This window comes from Mastomys coucha, unplaced genomic scaffold (assembly GCF_008632895.1).
Source record: "Mastomys coucha isolate ucsf_1 unplaced genomic scaffold, UCSF_Mcou_1 pScaffold22, whole genome shotgun sequence".
NCBI lineage: Eukaryota > Metazoa > Chordata > Mammalia > Rodentia > Muridae > Mastomys > Mastomys coucha.
In genome coordinates, this window is record NW_022196905.1 from 100,517,554 (window position 1) to 100,534,294 (window position 16,741).

Below are 16,741 nucleotides of genomic sequence, written 5' to 3' on the forward strand. Positions count from 1 at the left end.
GAGGCAGGAGGCTGACTTTCCTTGAAGTTTTCGCCTCAAACACCGCCATCACGCAAGTGTGCGTGGCAGGGAATCTCGCATGTGTATTACCTACAGTTGAACTGGGAATCTCGCATGCGTGTTACCTACAGTTGAACCAGGAATCTCGCATGTGTGTTACATACAGTTGAACAGGGAATCTTGAATTCGTGTTACCTACAGTTGAACCAGGAATCTCGAGTGTGTGTTACATACAGTTGAACCGGGAATCTTGCATGCGTGTTACCTACAGTTGAACTGAAAAGCGGAGTTGTTGTATACAGCTGAACAAGGTGTGGTTACTATATTCAGATAAAGAAGGCAGGGTCTATGATATACAGATGGATCAAGAGAATAGACTTAGCTAATCTGGGTAGGGGCAATCCCTGCAGGGAAGCCACCTGAGGCCATAAACACCCAATGGAAGAAAGCTATGGTGGACATTTTCTCTATACACTATCAACAGCTACACTTGGATCTGAAGGAAGATTTTGCCTTTTCTTTGAGCCTCACACTACGAGGAAGGAGAAGTTCTGTCCTTTTCTCATGGGTCCTTGACAAGTTTGTGTCCAGTCAATCAGCACCCATTTCCTAGGAACTTCACTAAATAATTCCTCCTTGCTCCGCACCTGGAGATAGTCTGCCTCAATTGAAGACATGTATGCTACTGGCATCTAGTTCGTAGAGGCTGTGGATACTGCAAGCATCTTACAGTATGCAGCACGCACTGCACCAAAGACTGGAATCTTCCAAGGTAGAGGATCCTGGAGGATTCCTCTTGAAAACGTCTTGTGATTCTTCATGAGTGCCATGAGAGCACCCAGTTCTAAACTAACCTGCGTAGCCTCCATGTGATACCTAAATCACACAAATCTGAATGTATTACTGAATTCACAGATAATGCCTTCAATAACCTAAACTATATTTGTGATGAAAATATGCCACTAATACTTAAATGCCACAGTTTGGAAGGAAACAAATCTAGACATTTGGATGTCTATGAAACTGATACCAACTGCATGCACACTGTGTGGTCCTGTGCGTGGAGCAGGTGGACGTGACATCCCATTGTTGGGCACAGACCTCAGCAGTACCAATCCTCTCTGTACCCAAATATCCATAATAGGATCCAGGTGCCCCTCACTCTTAAAGTTAATAATTTACAGAAATAAAATTTTGTAAAATGAGAAACTTTAATTATTTAAAGCAAAGGCACAAGTAAACATTTTAGGTTATACAGTGTTACAATTAAGAAAACCCAACAGTACAACGAAATACACTTGTAACTTTGCATGTCCAATGTGTTACCCTGTGCCATCTCTTCTCTGCAGGAAAGAGGCATGTAGATCCACAGATGTAACATAAAAGTTGGATTTTAAGTAGCATCTACCCTATTGTCATAAGAAATTTTAATTTCAGAATTAATAAGAAATTAAGTAAAGCCGGGCAGTGGTGGCGCACGCCTTTAATCCCAGCACTTGGGAGGCAGAGGCAGGTGGATTTCTGAGTTCGAGGCCAGCCTGGTCTACAGAGTGAGTTCCAGGACAGCCAGGGCTATACAGAGAAACCCTGTCTTGAAAAACCAAAAAAAGAAAAAAAAAATTAATTAAAAATTATTTGCTAATCTAGAGCTTCAAATTAAAACTCATTGCTTTAGTAAGTAAGTTACTGATTCTACAAATGTTGGCCATCAATGTCTTGGTATTGTGCAATAACCATGCTGGCCATGAAAAGCTTACCAAAACATAATTGATATCCTTAACTTTTAAAAATTGAATATTACAGTGCATTATGCAAATGGTGAATAAGGAACCAAATGACTTCTTATGATGCCAGGAATATGCTTCAAAAGCAGTAGACATTATTTTCAATCAAAGGCACTGCCTGGAAATTCACAAGCTGCATTGTGCTCAGGGATGGAAAAGGCTTTTTCTCTTGTTTTCAACCTAAACAGCCAGTTAGCTGGAAAATGATGTTTCCATCAACCATCAAAGGCTCTAACTGGCCAAATAAAACAAAAACAAACCAAAACAAAAAATTCAAACAACAAGGAACCAGAGTAGAAGTTGATAAAACAATCTCTTTGGCCCCATTCTCCATAAAGAAAATATATGCACTGATTTTGAAGAAGTCAGACTCTGGGTGTGGCACAGGGGTAGAGAGCTTACCCACTGTGTATGGTACTGGGTTCCATCCCCAGTACTGAAAAAAAAAAGTTTGTTGAACTGCTTTCTGGATCCTAACATCTGAGCTTGCAGCCTCTCTTTTAGTGTATTACCTGGGGCAGAAACGAGAGCAGGAACGTCATTGTCAGAGCAAGCTTTTCTGTCCTCTGTCATCCACCCACTCTCCCTAGAACATCCTTCAGGTCATAGGGTGTGAACAGATACCATTTGAAAGACGCAAAAATACCAGATGAAGTAAAATTCATCATTAGATCACAGTCCAACACCTCAAAGTCCTAAACAGATACTTAACATTAGTTTGAATGAAATGGAGCAAGATCAGGGCATAATATCCTACAGGACCCTGATGGCCAGAAAGATTTTACATTTCTCTCAGGTGTATGTAAATTAAAACAAATTTTTTTTGAGACAAAATCTTCCTGTTACTCAGGCTGGACTTGTACTCAAGCAATCTTACTGCCTCAGCTTCCAGAGGTAGCAGATGTAGGCATGCCACCCCCACACCTGACTTGACTCAAAGACCTCGAATAGATGTTGCTTCTAGCTTTTCACTGTACAAATCACAAGAGCATCAATGAATTAAAGTTTCATTACTAAGGTTATTTTACACCTACTTCAAACCAGAAAGAATATTAGGACGTTCTCTGAGCTTGTTTGTTTTGTGGTGGTGCTGGGATTGAACATGGGGTTGTGGGCATTTTAGGGAAGCATTCTAACTTCCGAGCTATACTGCTAGCCCATTCAGGTTTCCTGATGCAGATGGAGATAAATAACAGGGCTACAAGTCATTTCACTTCACTGGGCTATTGACAACCTCCTGGACTAAGAGTACAGAACCACACAGGAGAACCCTAAAGGACTATATACCCTGACAGTGCTGTCAACTCTCAGAGCAAGTCTACTCACACGGAGAGACTTGACTCCGATGCTTATGAATGCCCATCTCTACATTAGATTCTTAGGAAACAGATTTAAATAAAACTTATTTTATTGCCAGAGAGCAGGGAACTGAAAAACTCATTAGCTAGACCTTTTGAAAAACCTGGAGAGAGAGATTTGAATTAATACCTCCAATAACTAGCTTGTGATCACAGGTAAATTAAATACGAGAATTCTGTGGGTGCTCTAGACCCAGAAGGCATGTTTCCAATGTTGTCTGTCAAGCAAGAGAGTAGCTAGCACAGCCTTGCTGGGAAAGCCTAACTCACAATGCAGCATAAGGCATCACACAGTCTTAGAATGAAAACTACTTTTGTTTCTTCTACTCCATTTTGTAAAACATTTTTCTTTATGTATACAACATTCTGTGTAAGAATGTACTTCCATAAATGTACTAAATTCTATTTTCCACTATGGCTTTCCTAGGCTTTCCTAGGCTGCTAACAAAAAAGAGTGTGGAGGCATCCAGTGAGCCCCGGCCTGCAGCCACTCCACAGGCTGAGTGCCCTTTCTCAATTCACAACTAACAGGCATTCGGCTTTCCAGAGAAAAAGTCTGAACACAAGGAAACAACTAAGAGTAAAGGTTTCTTATGGCTTTACCTGTCAGTTAGAAACTAAAGAATTTAAATACAATACTCACAACATTTTTTTTCAGATATATTTACTGTGCATCTTGGACCTTATTCTTAGTGCTAAATTATATTAAATAGATTAGCATGAAGTAGCATGTGCCTCTTTAATCATCAAAAGTTTATTAGTTAAGAATGACGGAAAGGACTTCATCAGTAGCGTTTGAACAGCAACCAGTTATGAATCTGCTATTGAGTTACTACAGTTGCTAAGTCAGTAGTGTCTGATCTCTATTTAGATTTCTTTTAACCTGTTATCTACAGAAGTCCTGTTGGAATGCTACAGGCAGTCCTTGTCAATGTTTGCTATTCATGTAAGAGGTGATGGGTGATAGATTTATAATTATGTACAAATAATATATCTGTAGTTAATCTGCTACTATTCTGACTAACACACATAAGTATAAGACACATAAAACTTAGAAACTAAAACAAAAAAAAACTTTTCAGAACAGACAATTACTTTGTGTTTAGAAGTTATACAAAGAAAAGGTGTTTGTGTGACAGTCTCCAATGGCCACTAACAGAACTGAATTTTAGTGAAGAAAGATATCCTAAAGCACAGGTTAAATCACATCTATGTTCTGACTTGGAGACAAATTAATAAACACAATATACAGTTTGTTCAATGAGCATAAAATATTGCACAAGAGCAGTTTTGTTTAAAAAGAATCCAACTTCCCATAGTCCTCAATTCTTAAACAGATCTCACATTTAGACATAGCAGTATTTTCTAAATAGGAAAAATTTATATTCAGTAATACTGTTAGAACCCCATTTACCAATCAGCATATTTCAGTCTACTGTGGCAATGGAAATTCAGTGAGCATTTGGCAAAGACAGTCAGGCAAGACTGTAAACAGACATATATGTACAGGACAAGGGATGACTCCGGCCCTCAGGACTCCAGCTGTCACAGTGACAATTGATCAGACGGTAGTTGAGTAGGACTCTCTCTGAGGGAGCTGCTTCTGTGGAGCCTCAGGGTCACTCTCCTGAGTTCCCAACACACCGTCTTCTGCTTCACTCTCACTGCCATCTGCCAAAGTGGGATTCAGAGACATTGGGCCAGATTTTCTGTGCAAAGGAAAACCAATGGCACTTTCCTGTATGGAATTATCTATAAAATCTTCATCCGACGAGTGGAACAATTCATCGTCTCCTATTAGATGGCTGACAATGTGGATTCCATCAAAAGGCGGTCGGCTGGAGAAGTCCCGCTGGCCTTTTAGGCATCTGATCTGTGAGAATAAAGTCCAGGTTATTGGATGACTCAAACCGAGGCACATGACCGGCCCATGAAAAAGCAGGGGTTTAGACTCAAGGAAGACAATTCTTGATCTTTTTACTTATAGAAATATGTTATGTAATAGGACATAATTCATTCTAACTGACTCTAACAGTGCAATTACTAAGCTTTATTATTCTCATTTATAGATTAGGAAATAAACTTGAGAGAAACCTGAAACTAGCTTCAAAGCTAGTAGTTTTAATTTCAACTACAACTTTACTGTGCTAAAAATAATATGAACTCCATGCACGCATCACCTGACCCACATATCATAGTAAGTCTGGTTGCATTATAAATTATACCATTCTTATCACTGGATTATTCTGAAGTAAATAACAGACAGCCTATCAATTCATCTGAAAATATTAGCTGCATTCCTAGGAGGTATGTACTCTTCACTATAACACACACCATCTCAAAAGCATATCACCTTAATTCTGTAAATGACAAAAACTAATCAGAAAACACCAAATTTTTAAGTCTTGGAACTAGTGAAGTAGATAAGTTGGTTGGGTGTTTGTGTAGCATACACAAGTCTATACACTCTACCCCCATTCTGCATAACCTAGGCTTGGCGAGGAACTCCTGTAGTTTCAGCACTGGGAGATGGGGGCAGGAGGATTGTGAATTTAATGTTATTCTCAACTACATAACAAGTTTGAGGCCAGCATGAATACATGCAACATTCTCCAATTTCATAGGCCACTACATTCTAACAAATCAAATTCGGGGCAATATGCCCACCTTGTGTGTTACCTTTGCGTCCTCTCTACGCTCCTCTGACTTCTCTCAAGAGGATTAATTTTTTTCCCTTTCTTTTTTACTTGGTAACCATACCTCTGTTCTTTCCCTAGAGATTTCCATGTCTCTATATGTCTTATATAAAGGCCTAAGAAGGCAAAAGCCTCCTGGATTTGTGCTGGGAAACTGTTAGCTCTTTTAACCTTCAACTACATTCTCCATAAGTACCTTTCCCAGAGGTGCTGCTGCTGCTCTGCTGCAAGCCCATCAAAGCTCCGTGCTCACCATGACCATGGGCACCAACACTCTTATTATATAGTTAGACATCATCTTGCCCTCAGAAACTTATGCTGAAAATATAAAGTAAATTTTGACTTTCACTTGTTCTGTGTACTGTGTCTATTTTCCCTATAAAAAAGTGGAATTAAGAACAGCAAAAAATGGCTAATGAGCTACCACCTATGTTGAGGATTAAAGGATATGCTAAGACACACTTCACGTTCCTACATTCTTCATTCCTATCAACCTCTATCCCTGTTCTCAGTGACAAGCTCCTAGTCACTATCTTTCAAATCTTGAGATAAAGGCAATGTGAAACAGACAGGAAATGTTACAAACACTTTCAAAACTAACGGTTCTGAGAGAAAAGCCATTATAACCTTGCCACGCTGCCTCCTGGCTTTCCTGACAAGACTTCCAGGAAGAAGTGAAGACATTTTAGCAATTCCTTGCTTGTTTGTAACAACTGGAACAAGAAATGCTCAGTTCAGTAATGTTATTATCTGGCTCAGGCATTACTTTAGCTATAAAGTGTCCCTATCCTACAGCAAGAGAAGAAAATTATACTGAGAGACAGTGAACTAAAGTAGCATGTGGTCCCTTGGCACAGCTGAGGGACCCTAAACTCAGCATTGAATCTTCAGCGAAAACACAGAATGGTGTAAGAAGCCGGGCCATGAGAGCCAGAGCTTTACTACAACTGCCATGCTCTGATGCAACATCCCTTCGCCATATTGCAACACATGATTTATAGCTCTGAGTGCCGAGTTCAGTCAGTTAATCTCTTTCTTTCTCTTTTTTACCCCAGATCCTTCTGAGGAAATATTATGGGACACGTGTCTTCCTTCTTCCTGCTGTTACAGGGGAGAGGCAGAAGAACCACAACTTGTCAATTGTTTGGAAAGCTGTGGTTTTCCTCTGCCCTAACAACGTGTACCATAATGAACATGCTACAGCCTTTATCAGATGATGCAAGTACAGAAAATTAACTATGGGCTTGAAGACTCAGTTTCTCAACATCAAGGGTGATGGCTAAAGCCTCTTTTAGAGCTTCGGATAGAACAAAGAAGAGGAATTTTTTGGTTTTGTGAGATGATGTTGTTAAGACTGAAGCCACGCCTTCCCAATGTCTTGGACTACAGAATGGGCATGCTGGGTTGTGATGAGGAAGACTTGTGTGGGACTAAAAGTCAGCACCTGGGCAGGGAATTTCAGGGTACTAGGCATGATTTCCAAAGGGCTACATATGGGCAAATCCACTGGAGGTCTTCATCGTGTCCAGGGGCTTGGGTAGAAGGCCAATGGCAGGCTTTCTGCACCATTGAAGGTCTTCCTTTTTTTGTTGTAAACACAGTATTCTTAACACTCATTACTAGACTTTCAGGAGTTAATTGGGGGAAAACAAAAGACCTCTTCCAGGTAATGAGCAGAAATCCTGGAATCTCATGAGAGTCTGAGATACTGAGGGTGTGAGATCTGTAGAGAGGGGAGAGCACTGGTCTAATGTACAAAGAGGGAGGACTCTGGTCTACTACACAAGGAGGGAGGACTCTAGTCTGCTACACAAGGAGGGAGGACACTGGTCTACTGCACAAGGAGCCTTTGGCTTAACCCTGAGTGACAGGAAAATACAAGAAAATGAATGCCTCTGTGGCATTATTTCAAACGCAATGGGGCTGAGTCAGTGAGAACAAACCCAGTGTCAAAACTTTTATCTTCCAGATAAAATGAGTGCCTGCCTTGTCTTGGTAGACTCCCCAGTAGACACACACAGGTTGTTGTAAGCCAATGCATTTCCTCCCCCAGGTGGGCTCTGGGAGCATTCTTTTTAAACTAGCTGTTTCATACAGTTGTCTCCTTTGGGGACACAGGCAGAGTTTAGCAATGAATGTCAAACTAAATGACCCCTGACACACATATTAAATTAAACACTGCTGCTCCAGCAATGTGTTCACTTTGTATTTCTGGTCTTACAGGATAATCTTTTGGGTCAATCAAAAACAAAACCATTAATGAAAACTATTGACTATGTTGCTCAGGTGGTTAACATTGAACGTGTGACCTTCCTGCCTTAACCACCCCAAATACTGAGATTCAGAGGCTGAATCATGACATCTAGCTCTGTGTATCTTAAAAAGTACATATAGCTTAAGCAAATTACTTGGAGGCTTACTGCCTTTATTAATTCCTGGACAAATATAAACAAGTATTCTTATGATACCAAGCAAAAAAAATTCCTTAGTTGTGAAATTCCTAGGTGAAATCAGATATGTGTTTTAAAGTTCCCACTGTGCTTTGAAGTGGTTCTGAGATTCACTAAGAAGCTGGGGAGAGAGGAGAGAGAAAGAGCCACGGAGATTTGCTATGGAAACAGAGGAATCATGCCTCACATTATAAGTAAAGGAGCCTTTTCTAGAGTCTTGAGACACTCTAAGAGAAGGGTCTTGGGTAGACTATCTTAGAAAGAAGATCAAGGTTAACATTCCAAGTCAACTTCCTATTGTTTTTTTCACTCCTCAATCTTTTTCAACTGAAAAAAAATTTTTTTTCATAAAATATCTTCTGATCGCTGGGGTGGTGGTGGTGCACGCCTTTAATCCCAGCACTTGGGAGGCAGAGGCAGGTGGATTTCTGAGTTCCAGGCCAGCCTGGTCTACAAAGTGAGTTCCAGGACAGCCAGGGCTACACAGAGAAACCCTGTCTCAAAAAAAACAAAAGAAAAACCAAAAAAAAAAAAAAAACAAAAACCAAAAAACAAAAACTTCTGATCATTGTTTTCTCTCCCCAACTTCTCTTAGATTCTTCCTACCCACCCAGCTCCATCTCTTCTTTCTCTAGAAAACAAACTGGCAAACAAAAAAGCAAACAGAGCAGAATTAGAAAGAAAGAGAGAGAAAGCATAAGAAACAAACCCCACATACCACACACAGGCACATGCACTCACACACCACACACTACACACAGGCACATGCACTCACACACCACACACTATACACAGGCACATGCACTCACACACCACACACTACACACAGGCACATGCACTCACACACCACACACTACACACAGGCACATGCACTTACACATGCTCATACACTTGTGCACGAATTTATACACACACTATAAAAACACAAAATCAGGAACCACGATAAACAAGCAAAAGACCAGTAAGACATAAAAAGCCCAAACAAAGCAAGTGAGACAAAAATACCATTGAGTTCATTCTGTTCTGGCCATTTACTGCTAGGCACAGAGCCTACCCTTAAGTGTGGTTAATATACCCAGTGAGAATCCAATGAAGAAAATGAAATTTTCCCTTGCAAGTGGGTGTCAATTTTAGGTTGCTTCTTGGCCTGGTGAGAGCTTATGTCCACTTCCCCCTTGCTGAGACCTGTCTGCCTTGAACCTGTACTTATTCCTCAGTCTTAAACCTGAAACAGTCAAATTTATTACCAGAGACGTGAAGCAGATCTAAGAGAAGCAGGACAAAACAACAGAGGGGACTGATAGTTACATACCTACAGATAAGTATACTGACAGCTACACACCTACAGATAAGTATATTTACAGTCATTTCATCCCCCCCCCCCCAGGAGAAGACTTTATTCCTCTGATACAAAAAGGCAATGGGAATTATTTAAAAAGAAAACCAGTAAGTCTTGCTTTCCTTACCACACACACTCTTCTGAGCCCTGGTAAACTATTCAGTCATTTCATTCTTGTGAGGACATGCTCTACATAAAAAGAAGCTGCCAGGTAACTGCCAACATTGCCTCTATTGTGCCTTTAGTTTTATTATAAACTTATTATATAAATAGCATATCAACTAAAGACAAGCTAGGAAACAAAGCAATTCCACGGCCTATAATCCTGAGACAAATATTAACATTAATCAAGTCTTCTGAGATTGGTCTAAACTTATTGGTCACTATGTGCACGGCCTTCCGCCTGCTTCCCACCTGGTGGTTCACTATACTTCGTAGTCTCGCCATCTTTTGATGGTTGAGCGCTACCTCATTTAGAAATGCACCACGATCTGCTTAAACAATCCTCCTGCTGGGAAGTTTCAATCCTACACCCACCCCCTGCCCGAGACACACACACACACACACACCATTCTAAGGAACAACAATACTTCTGAGTACACAGCTCTCAGAGGTGCCTGGACAGTTCTTTAAGATGTATATCAAGAAGCATAAAATCCACACAAGGGTCACACCATTTTTAAGAACTTTGACTTCCATGTTTAAGCTACAAGCCAGAAAGGTGGCAAGAGTTCATACCCTTAAATTTCACTTCTGGTTTGCCTTCATGTTTACCACATGGTCCTTTAACTGACTAGTGCCTGCAGCTGAAGATAATCTTAAACTGGTCTTTCTCCCTCTTCTCCTCAGCTGCTGAGACTCATAGATGTACCACAGCACCAGACACACCTCATGTTTACTAAAAGCACAGCCTTGGGGCCTATGGAGGTGGGTCAGTAGGTAAAGTGCTTGCTACACATGTGCGAGGCTCTGAGTTCATGTCCTTTGTACCCATTAAAAGCTGATGTGGTGGAATACATCTACATTCCCACCACAAGGAGAAGGTGGAGACATGCTCCATTAGAGACCCTGTCTCAAGAAATAAAGGGGGCTGGAGAGATGGCTCAGTGGTTAAGAACACTTGCTGTTCCTATAGAGGTCCTGGGTTTGGTTCTCAGTACCCACATGGTGGCTTATAATCAGTTTCAAGGGATCCAACACCCTCTTTTGGCCTCCATGGGCATAAGACATGCACCTAATGTACATACATAATGCAAGCAAAACAGTCATACATGTAAAATAAAAATATAAAAAAAATTCCCACATACTCAAATGTGCTTCAAAACTGACTTGCAAGTTGATCTGTGACAGTGATAAAAACAGAAAAAGCACTGCTCACATGCAACCCAACTTATAAAATAACAAATAAAACCCACTTTCTGGCCAAGTGCAGTGGCACAGGCCTGCAACCCCAGCCTGGGCAATAGAGTAAGACCTATCTCAACCGAAAAATAAAAGAAGTCATTTATTCATTCAATTACTGGGTACTGAATCCAGGACCTTGTGCATGGTTGAGAATATAGATAGGTCTGATGCTGGAGTTTTATATTTTAAGGAAGCATTCCAGAAAAGCATAACATATTTGTTGCTGAACAATTTTATCTCTATCCTTAGTCCTTGGACTACGGGGATGATTTTAAAATCAGTTTTGAATAATTTAGCATTCTGATTCAGAAGATGTGAACTACATTAAAAAGCTGGGTAGAATTTTGGACAAGCCCTGACCATATTCATGCCATCCATTGCAAATATCAGCAATCAGACAGATGGAAACACTCACATAGGAACGGGAGGGCATTGTTTCTTACCTGATGTGGACTACTTCATCATGTTATGCATGAGTAAAAGTAAGAACATGAAGAATGTATGTAAGTAACATTTAAGATACTGGATACATTTACCACAACTTTAAAAATTAGTAAAACCTTAGCCCTGCACTAACAGAGAGATCAGAACTCAGGCTTTCTCTGTAAGCACAGAAACCCCAACCATCTGGCAGCTGGCAAAGGAAGGTGGTGAGATATATAACCCACAAGGAATAAAACACAAAATGCTGTATAGTTAATAAGAAAACAGGAAACTGTTATGTTCATAGTCTGATGAATTTACTTAGGCTTTGACAGGAAGCAGCAGAGTTTCTAACTGCATGATAGCGAAAACTTAAACATCAAATGCTAATAGCAACAACTACAACTATTTTACATTAAGAATGGCACTAACATTTTTGAATAGGAAGAATCTGCAGAGATTTTAAAATATATGTAAGTATTTTAGAACTTACCATCAGTTTACTCTAGAAACTAAGCCACTGTATGCTAAATTTCTTTTGTACAACAAACAAGTGATCTAATTTCAGAGTCTTGAAGCTTCTAGATAGAGACCATTACTAAGTAGCAGAGAAATCTGTGCTGAGAAAATCTGGTCACCTGGGCAAGTACCCACAGAGTCAGGGGAGATAACACGTTCTCTCTGTGTTTGCAGTTTTTAAGGCACACGCTAGAATATCATTAACTTATCAAGAGTTAGAGTTCAGCCAGGCGGTGGTGGCGCACGCCTTTAATCCCAGCACTTGGGAGGTAGAGGCAGGAGGATTTCTGAGTTCGAGGCCAGCCTGGTCTCCAGAGTGAGTTCCAGGACAGCCAGGGCTACACTGAGAAACCCTGCCTCAAAAACAAAAAAACCCCCCAAAAAACCAAAAACACAGAACAAAAAAAAAAGAGTTAGAGTTCATTTTTCTTGATTTTAAAGTGACACAAATAATATTTTTCCAATTTTGACATCTAAACAAAGCAATTCACACAGTAAGATATCAATAAAAAGATTTATATGGCATTTTATAGATAACGATGCATATTATTCAAGTTAAAATAACTTTTCTCTGTGTGTGAGCAGAGATTGCATGGTCCAGACAAATCCCAAACTCTGAGATTTAAAAGTGAGGAAAGAGCATCGGGTATTTTGAAAGACAATCCACAACAAAGTGGAAAAAGCCATCCGAATACCAAATAAAAACCCCTAACCAAATGAACTTTGATCACTCCTAGACAAGGTCTGAACTATTGAAGTGAGTCATGTGAGCTGCAAACAGTTGCAGGAAGTTTCCAAGGCTGAGTCATATCAGATGGCAGAGCTCCATCTGTACATTCGCCTGTGTATATCAATTCAGTAAAGCACAGATCTTTCTAAGCTGAATAACACTTCTGTAGGCAGTCCTCAACACCAATAGTTAACTATACATTATGCTTCATATAGGAAAGCAGGCATAAAGCACGGCAGTCACATCTTACCCACCCTTGTTTGCTCAATCATTTTGTTGGATTCTTTATAGAATACTTTTAATAGTTTTTCCAGATTTCAGAATAAATGAAATAAATGAAAATAAGTAATTGCATGCTACATTTTCTTTCTTTTTTCATCATTGCCAAGCTGAGGACTACTCTGATTTCCTAAACACAGGAATTATAAATTATAATGTAATGTATGTACAACCAGGCTCTAAATTTTTTAAAATTATCAGCTTCTTAAAAAACTGTATTATAAACACACCAGAGATTAAAACTAGAAACAAGCACCCAAAGCAAAAGATTTTCAGAAAACTCAAAGAGGAACCCACACAAGGGGTCACCTGGAGGCCGGGGCTTCTTAACCCTAAGATGCAGTACTTAAGAAGTTGTCTAAACTAAAATACTGAGACACTCCACTGAAATACTAGTAACTTTTAAAAAAAGAAAGCATTAAGTCATTAAAAACACTGAGAACTTAAGAAATTGAAGATTCTATGTAAAAATGTATAAAACACAATGATAATTCACATTCAGAAGCAGGTAAGATATGTGAACCAACATGTGAAAAGCAGAAAGTTTGGAATTGGAGAAACTGATCCTGTCCACTAGTTTCCAGAGTAGAAGGGAGGGAGCCATCTCCAGAGAGTCTGACTGTCACACGGAGGAACCTCTATACAGTCCTGTGGGCAAGCAAAGAGAGACTATTGCCGAAGGCAGTCTTCCTGGCAGCTGATGGGTCTTGACAAAATTGAAACCATTAGCAATATTTAGACAGCAGTCTAATGCCAGTGGTGACGAGGTTATGAATGTATGAGGTTCTATGTAAATTTATGACCAATCACAGGAAATAAATCACTTCACACTTGTTTCAGTTTGAACTTTTAAGGCTAGATCAAAGCACCATGAATATTTAATTTGATTTAACCTTTAGATGAGCATTAAAAAACCCTCAGACTGTTAGCAAGATGAACTCATGAAGTTTTTCTTTTCTGACTGGACTTGATTATGTTAATAGGAATTGCTGAAGCTATATGATGGGCTTTTATCAATCCATCAACTCAAGCCAATGTGTACCCACAAACAGTGTACTAGATGTTGGCAAGCTGAAGGAGAAAAAAGCAAGCAAGGCTCCTGCCATCAGAGAGCTTGTGTCAGGCAGAAGAGACTGTGCATTGGATGTTGGGGTGTCACACCAGAGTACAAGGAAGAGCACAGGAGAAACCGTGCAGTGCCCAGGAGGGAGAATGCTGAACGACAAAGGGTCTTTAAGGATAATCAGGTGTTCAAGGGGAAATTCAGGTATAGGTGGCATAGTGAGAGACAGAGAGGCCTGAGAACACCTTACATGTTGAGAAACTAAACGAATTTTGTGTGGCTGGATCTAGATCTTGAGAAGCAGGGGATAAACTATGAAGAATCTCAGTTTATGCTGAAGAATGACTTAATGAAAGCTTAATGAACCATAGAGCAGGAAGTCATGCCATTACAGTTACTTAATCATCTTAACGTATACTTCTATGGTCTACTGACTTGATGGGGACATATTAGTCCTTGGCATTGTGTGAAGTGCCTTTCTGATATGACTTCAATTCCACCACTAATTCCTACAAGGTAACTGAGGGACAAGAAATTTGCCCCATACTAACACAGCTAGGGAGTCACCTATATACTTGGCAGTGTTGCAAGTCCTATACTATCTGTTTAGGCAGCCATAAACAACCTGAATAGCCACAAATAAAATTGAATGAGGGATGGTAAACAAAGTTAACAGAAAATCAAGACCCAGGTCTGAGTCTGACACATTACAAGTGCTAAATGCTAAATGCCATGGTCTCTTTTAGTAGGTCAGTGACAGTCGTCTTGAAGTTTTCTAGGTACCAGAAAACTCAAGATATATGATAGTTATGAATCCATTCTCAAAAGATGTACAAGTATCTACGTACAAAGTACCTTTAAACAGTATAATAAGTTCTACTCAGAGAACTCAGAGAATTTTCAAATGACTAAGAACATCAATTTTCAAATATGGCTACTGAGTTAGTAGATATACTGGCACACACACTACAATCCAAGAACTTGGGAGGGAGAATTTAAATTAGAGGCCAGCCTTGGTTACATAGTGAGACTTTGTCTCAAAATGAAGGGAAAAAAGCAGGTAGAGATACAGAGACACAGCAGCCCACATGTTTGAATAGGTTTTACCATGGCCATCGAGCTGCACACCATCCCCACAAACAACCCGTGGTACTGTCATCACCCAAACATCACACTGCACACTCTGAGCTGCCACACATGCCGTCTGCCTGCAACCTTCTCCTCAACTCCAGGTAACCACTCAGCTGTGGCTGTCTCTACAGATCGTCCTGTTCTGTGTTTTTGTGTAAGTGGCATCACTGATTGTATGGTCCTCTGTGACTGAATTCTTACACTCTTAGTGTAGTCTATGCTACAGTGCACATCAGTATTATATTCTTCTGTTGCCTATTCCCCTTCTGCTGTATGGATATGCCGCATCTCTCCACTCATCAGCTGATAGATGTCTGGACTGGCTTTATTTTCTGGCTACTGTAAACAATGTTATGAATATTCATGCACATGTTTCAGTGTAGACATTTCATTTTTCTTGGGTATAAAGGCAGAAGAGGAACTCCTAGGCAAGATGGTAAGTATGCTTAGCCATTTGAGAAAATGGAGCATTATCTCCCACAGCATCTGTACCATTTTCTCTTCCCATTTGCCACGTACAGAGGTCAGCTTTTTCCACATCTTTGTCAATTTTAATTATAAACTTATATGTTCCTGGTTAGTATGAATTAGAAACTCCTGTAGTTTTGATTTGCATTTCTTTGATGGTTAGTGATGCTGAACTTTTTTTCTTGTGGTTATTGGTCATCTGTAGATTATTTTAGAAAATACTCTATTGAGGGTTTTTTTTGGGGCGGGGAAGGGAGGGCTCGGGACAGGGTTTCTCTGTGTAGCTCTGGCTGTTCTAGTATTCATTGTGTAGACCAGATTGACCTCACACTCAAAGAGATCCACCTGCCTCTGACTCCTGGGTTAAAGTGTGAGCCACCACTGCCCAACTGAGATTCTTTATTTGCTTAATAAATGAATTATTCATCTTTTTATATTCAAATTGAAAGCTTTTGTATATTTTCTTACACAAATGTTTATGTATCTACCTACCTACCTACCTACCTACCTACCTATCTATGTCTAGGGGGTCTATATAGGTTAGAGGTCAAACTCCAGTGTCTTCCTCTATTGTTCCCCATTTACTTTTTAGGATGAGGTCTTTCACTAAGCTTGTGATTCACCGGCTGGCCAGACTGGCTGGCCAGTGAGTCCTAGAATGTTCTTGTCCCCATCCATTTGTGCTGGGATTATATTACCATGCTGGGCTTTTTGCATGGGTGGTAGGGATCTGACCTCACGGTACTTCACCCACTGTTTTCAAAGTTGTTTTCTGGTTTTCTTGCTGCTCTTTGAAGCATGAGAGTTAAGAGCTCACCTGTCCTTTAGTGTCTTGTTTGTGGTGTCACATCTAAGACTAAATCTTTAAGGTAAGCTCTATTTTCTTTTCCTGTCAAAAATCACGATTCAATCTCGAAAGTCAGGTACTGAATGTATTTTATGGAAGACTGCCTGAAAAACACTCTACTGATAGAGTAAGTTGCTCTATTTTAACAAACATGCTGAAAAATATATCTAAAAACCAGAAATCATATATCTGGCAACAGTAGTATACTTAAAGTATAAAAAAAATCTGGAAACTCAATTTTCAAAAAAAA

At 39.9% G+C, this 16,741-nt stretch overlaps 1 protein-coding gene across 6 annotated transcripts in view; it reads right to left on the reverse strand.

Annotated features, from left to right (window-relative positions):
* Positions 1-1,192: 1,192 nt before the first annotated feature.
* Evi5 (ecotropic viral integration site 5) overlaps positions 1,193-16,741 on the reverse strand; it is a 167,478-nt gene continuing 151,929 nt past the window's right edge. For 4 of the 6 annotated variants that reach the window (XM_031337212.1, XM_031337211.1, XM_031337210.1 and 1 more), the window contains one exon: positions 4,704-5,015. In XM_031337212.1, coding sequence (XP_031193072.1) covers positions 4,704-5,015 — 312 coding nt within the window. Of the gene's footprint in view, positions 5,016-16,741 lie in introns of all 6 variants that reach the window. The other 2 variants (XM_031337208.1, XM_031337213.1) reach the window with 1 other exon arrangement.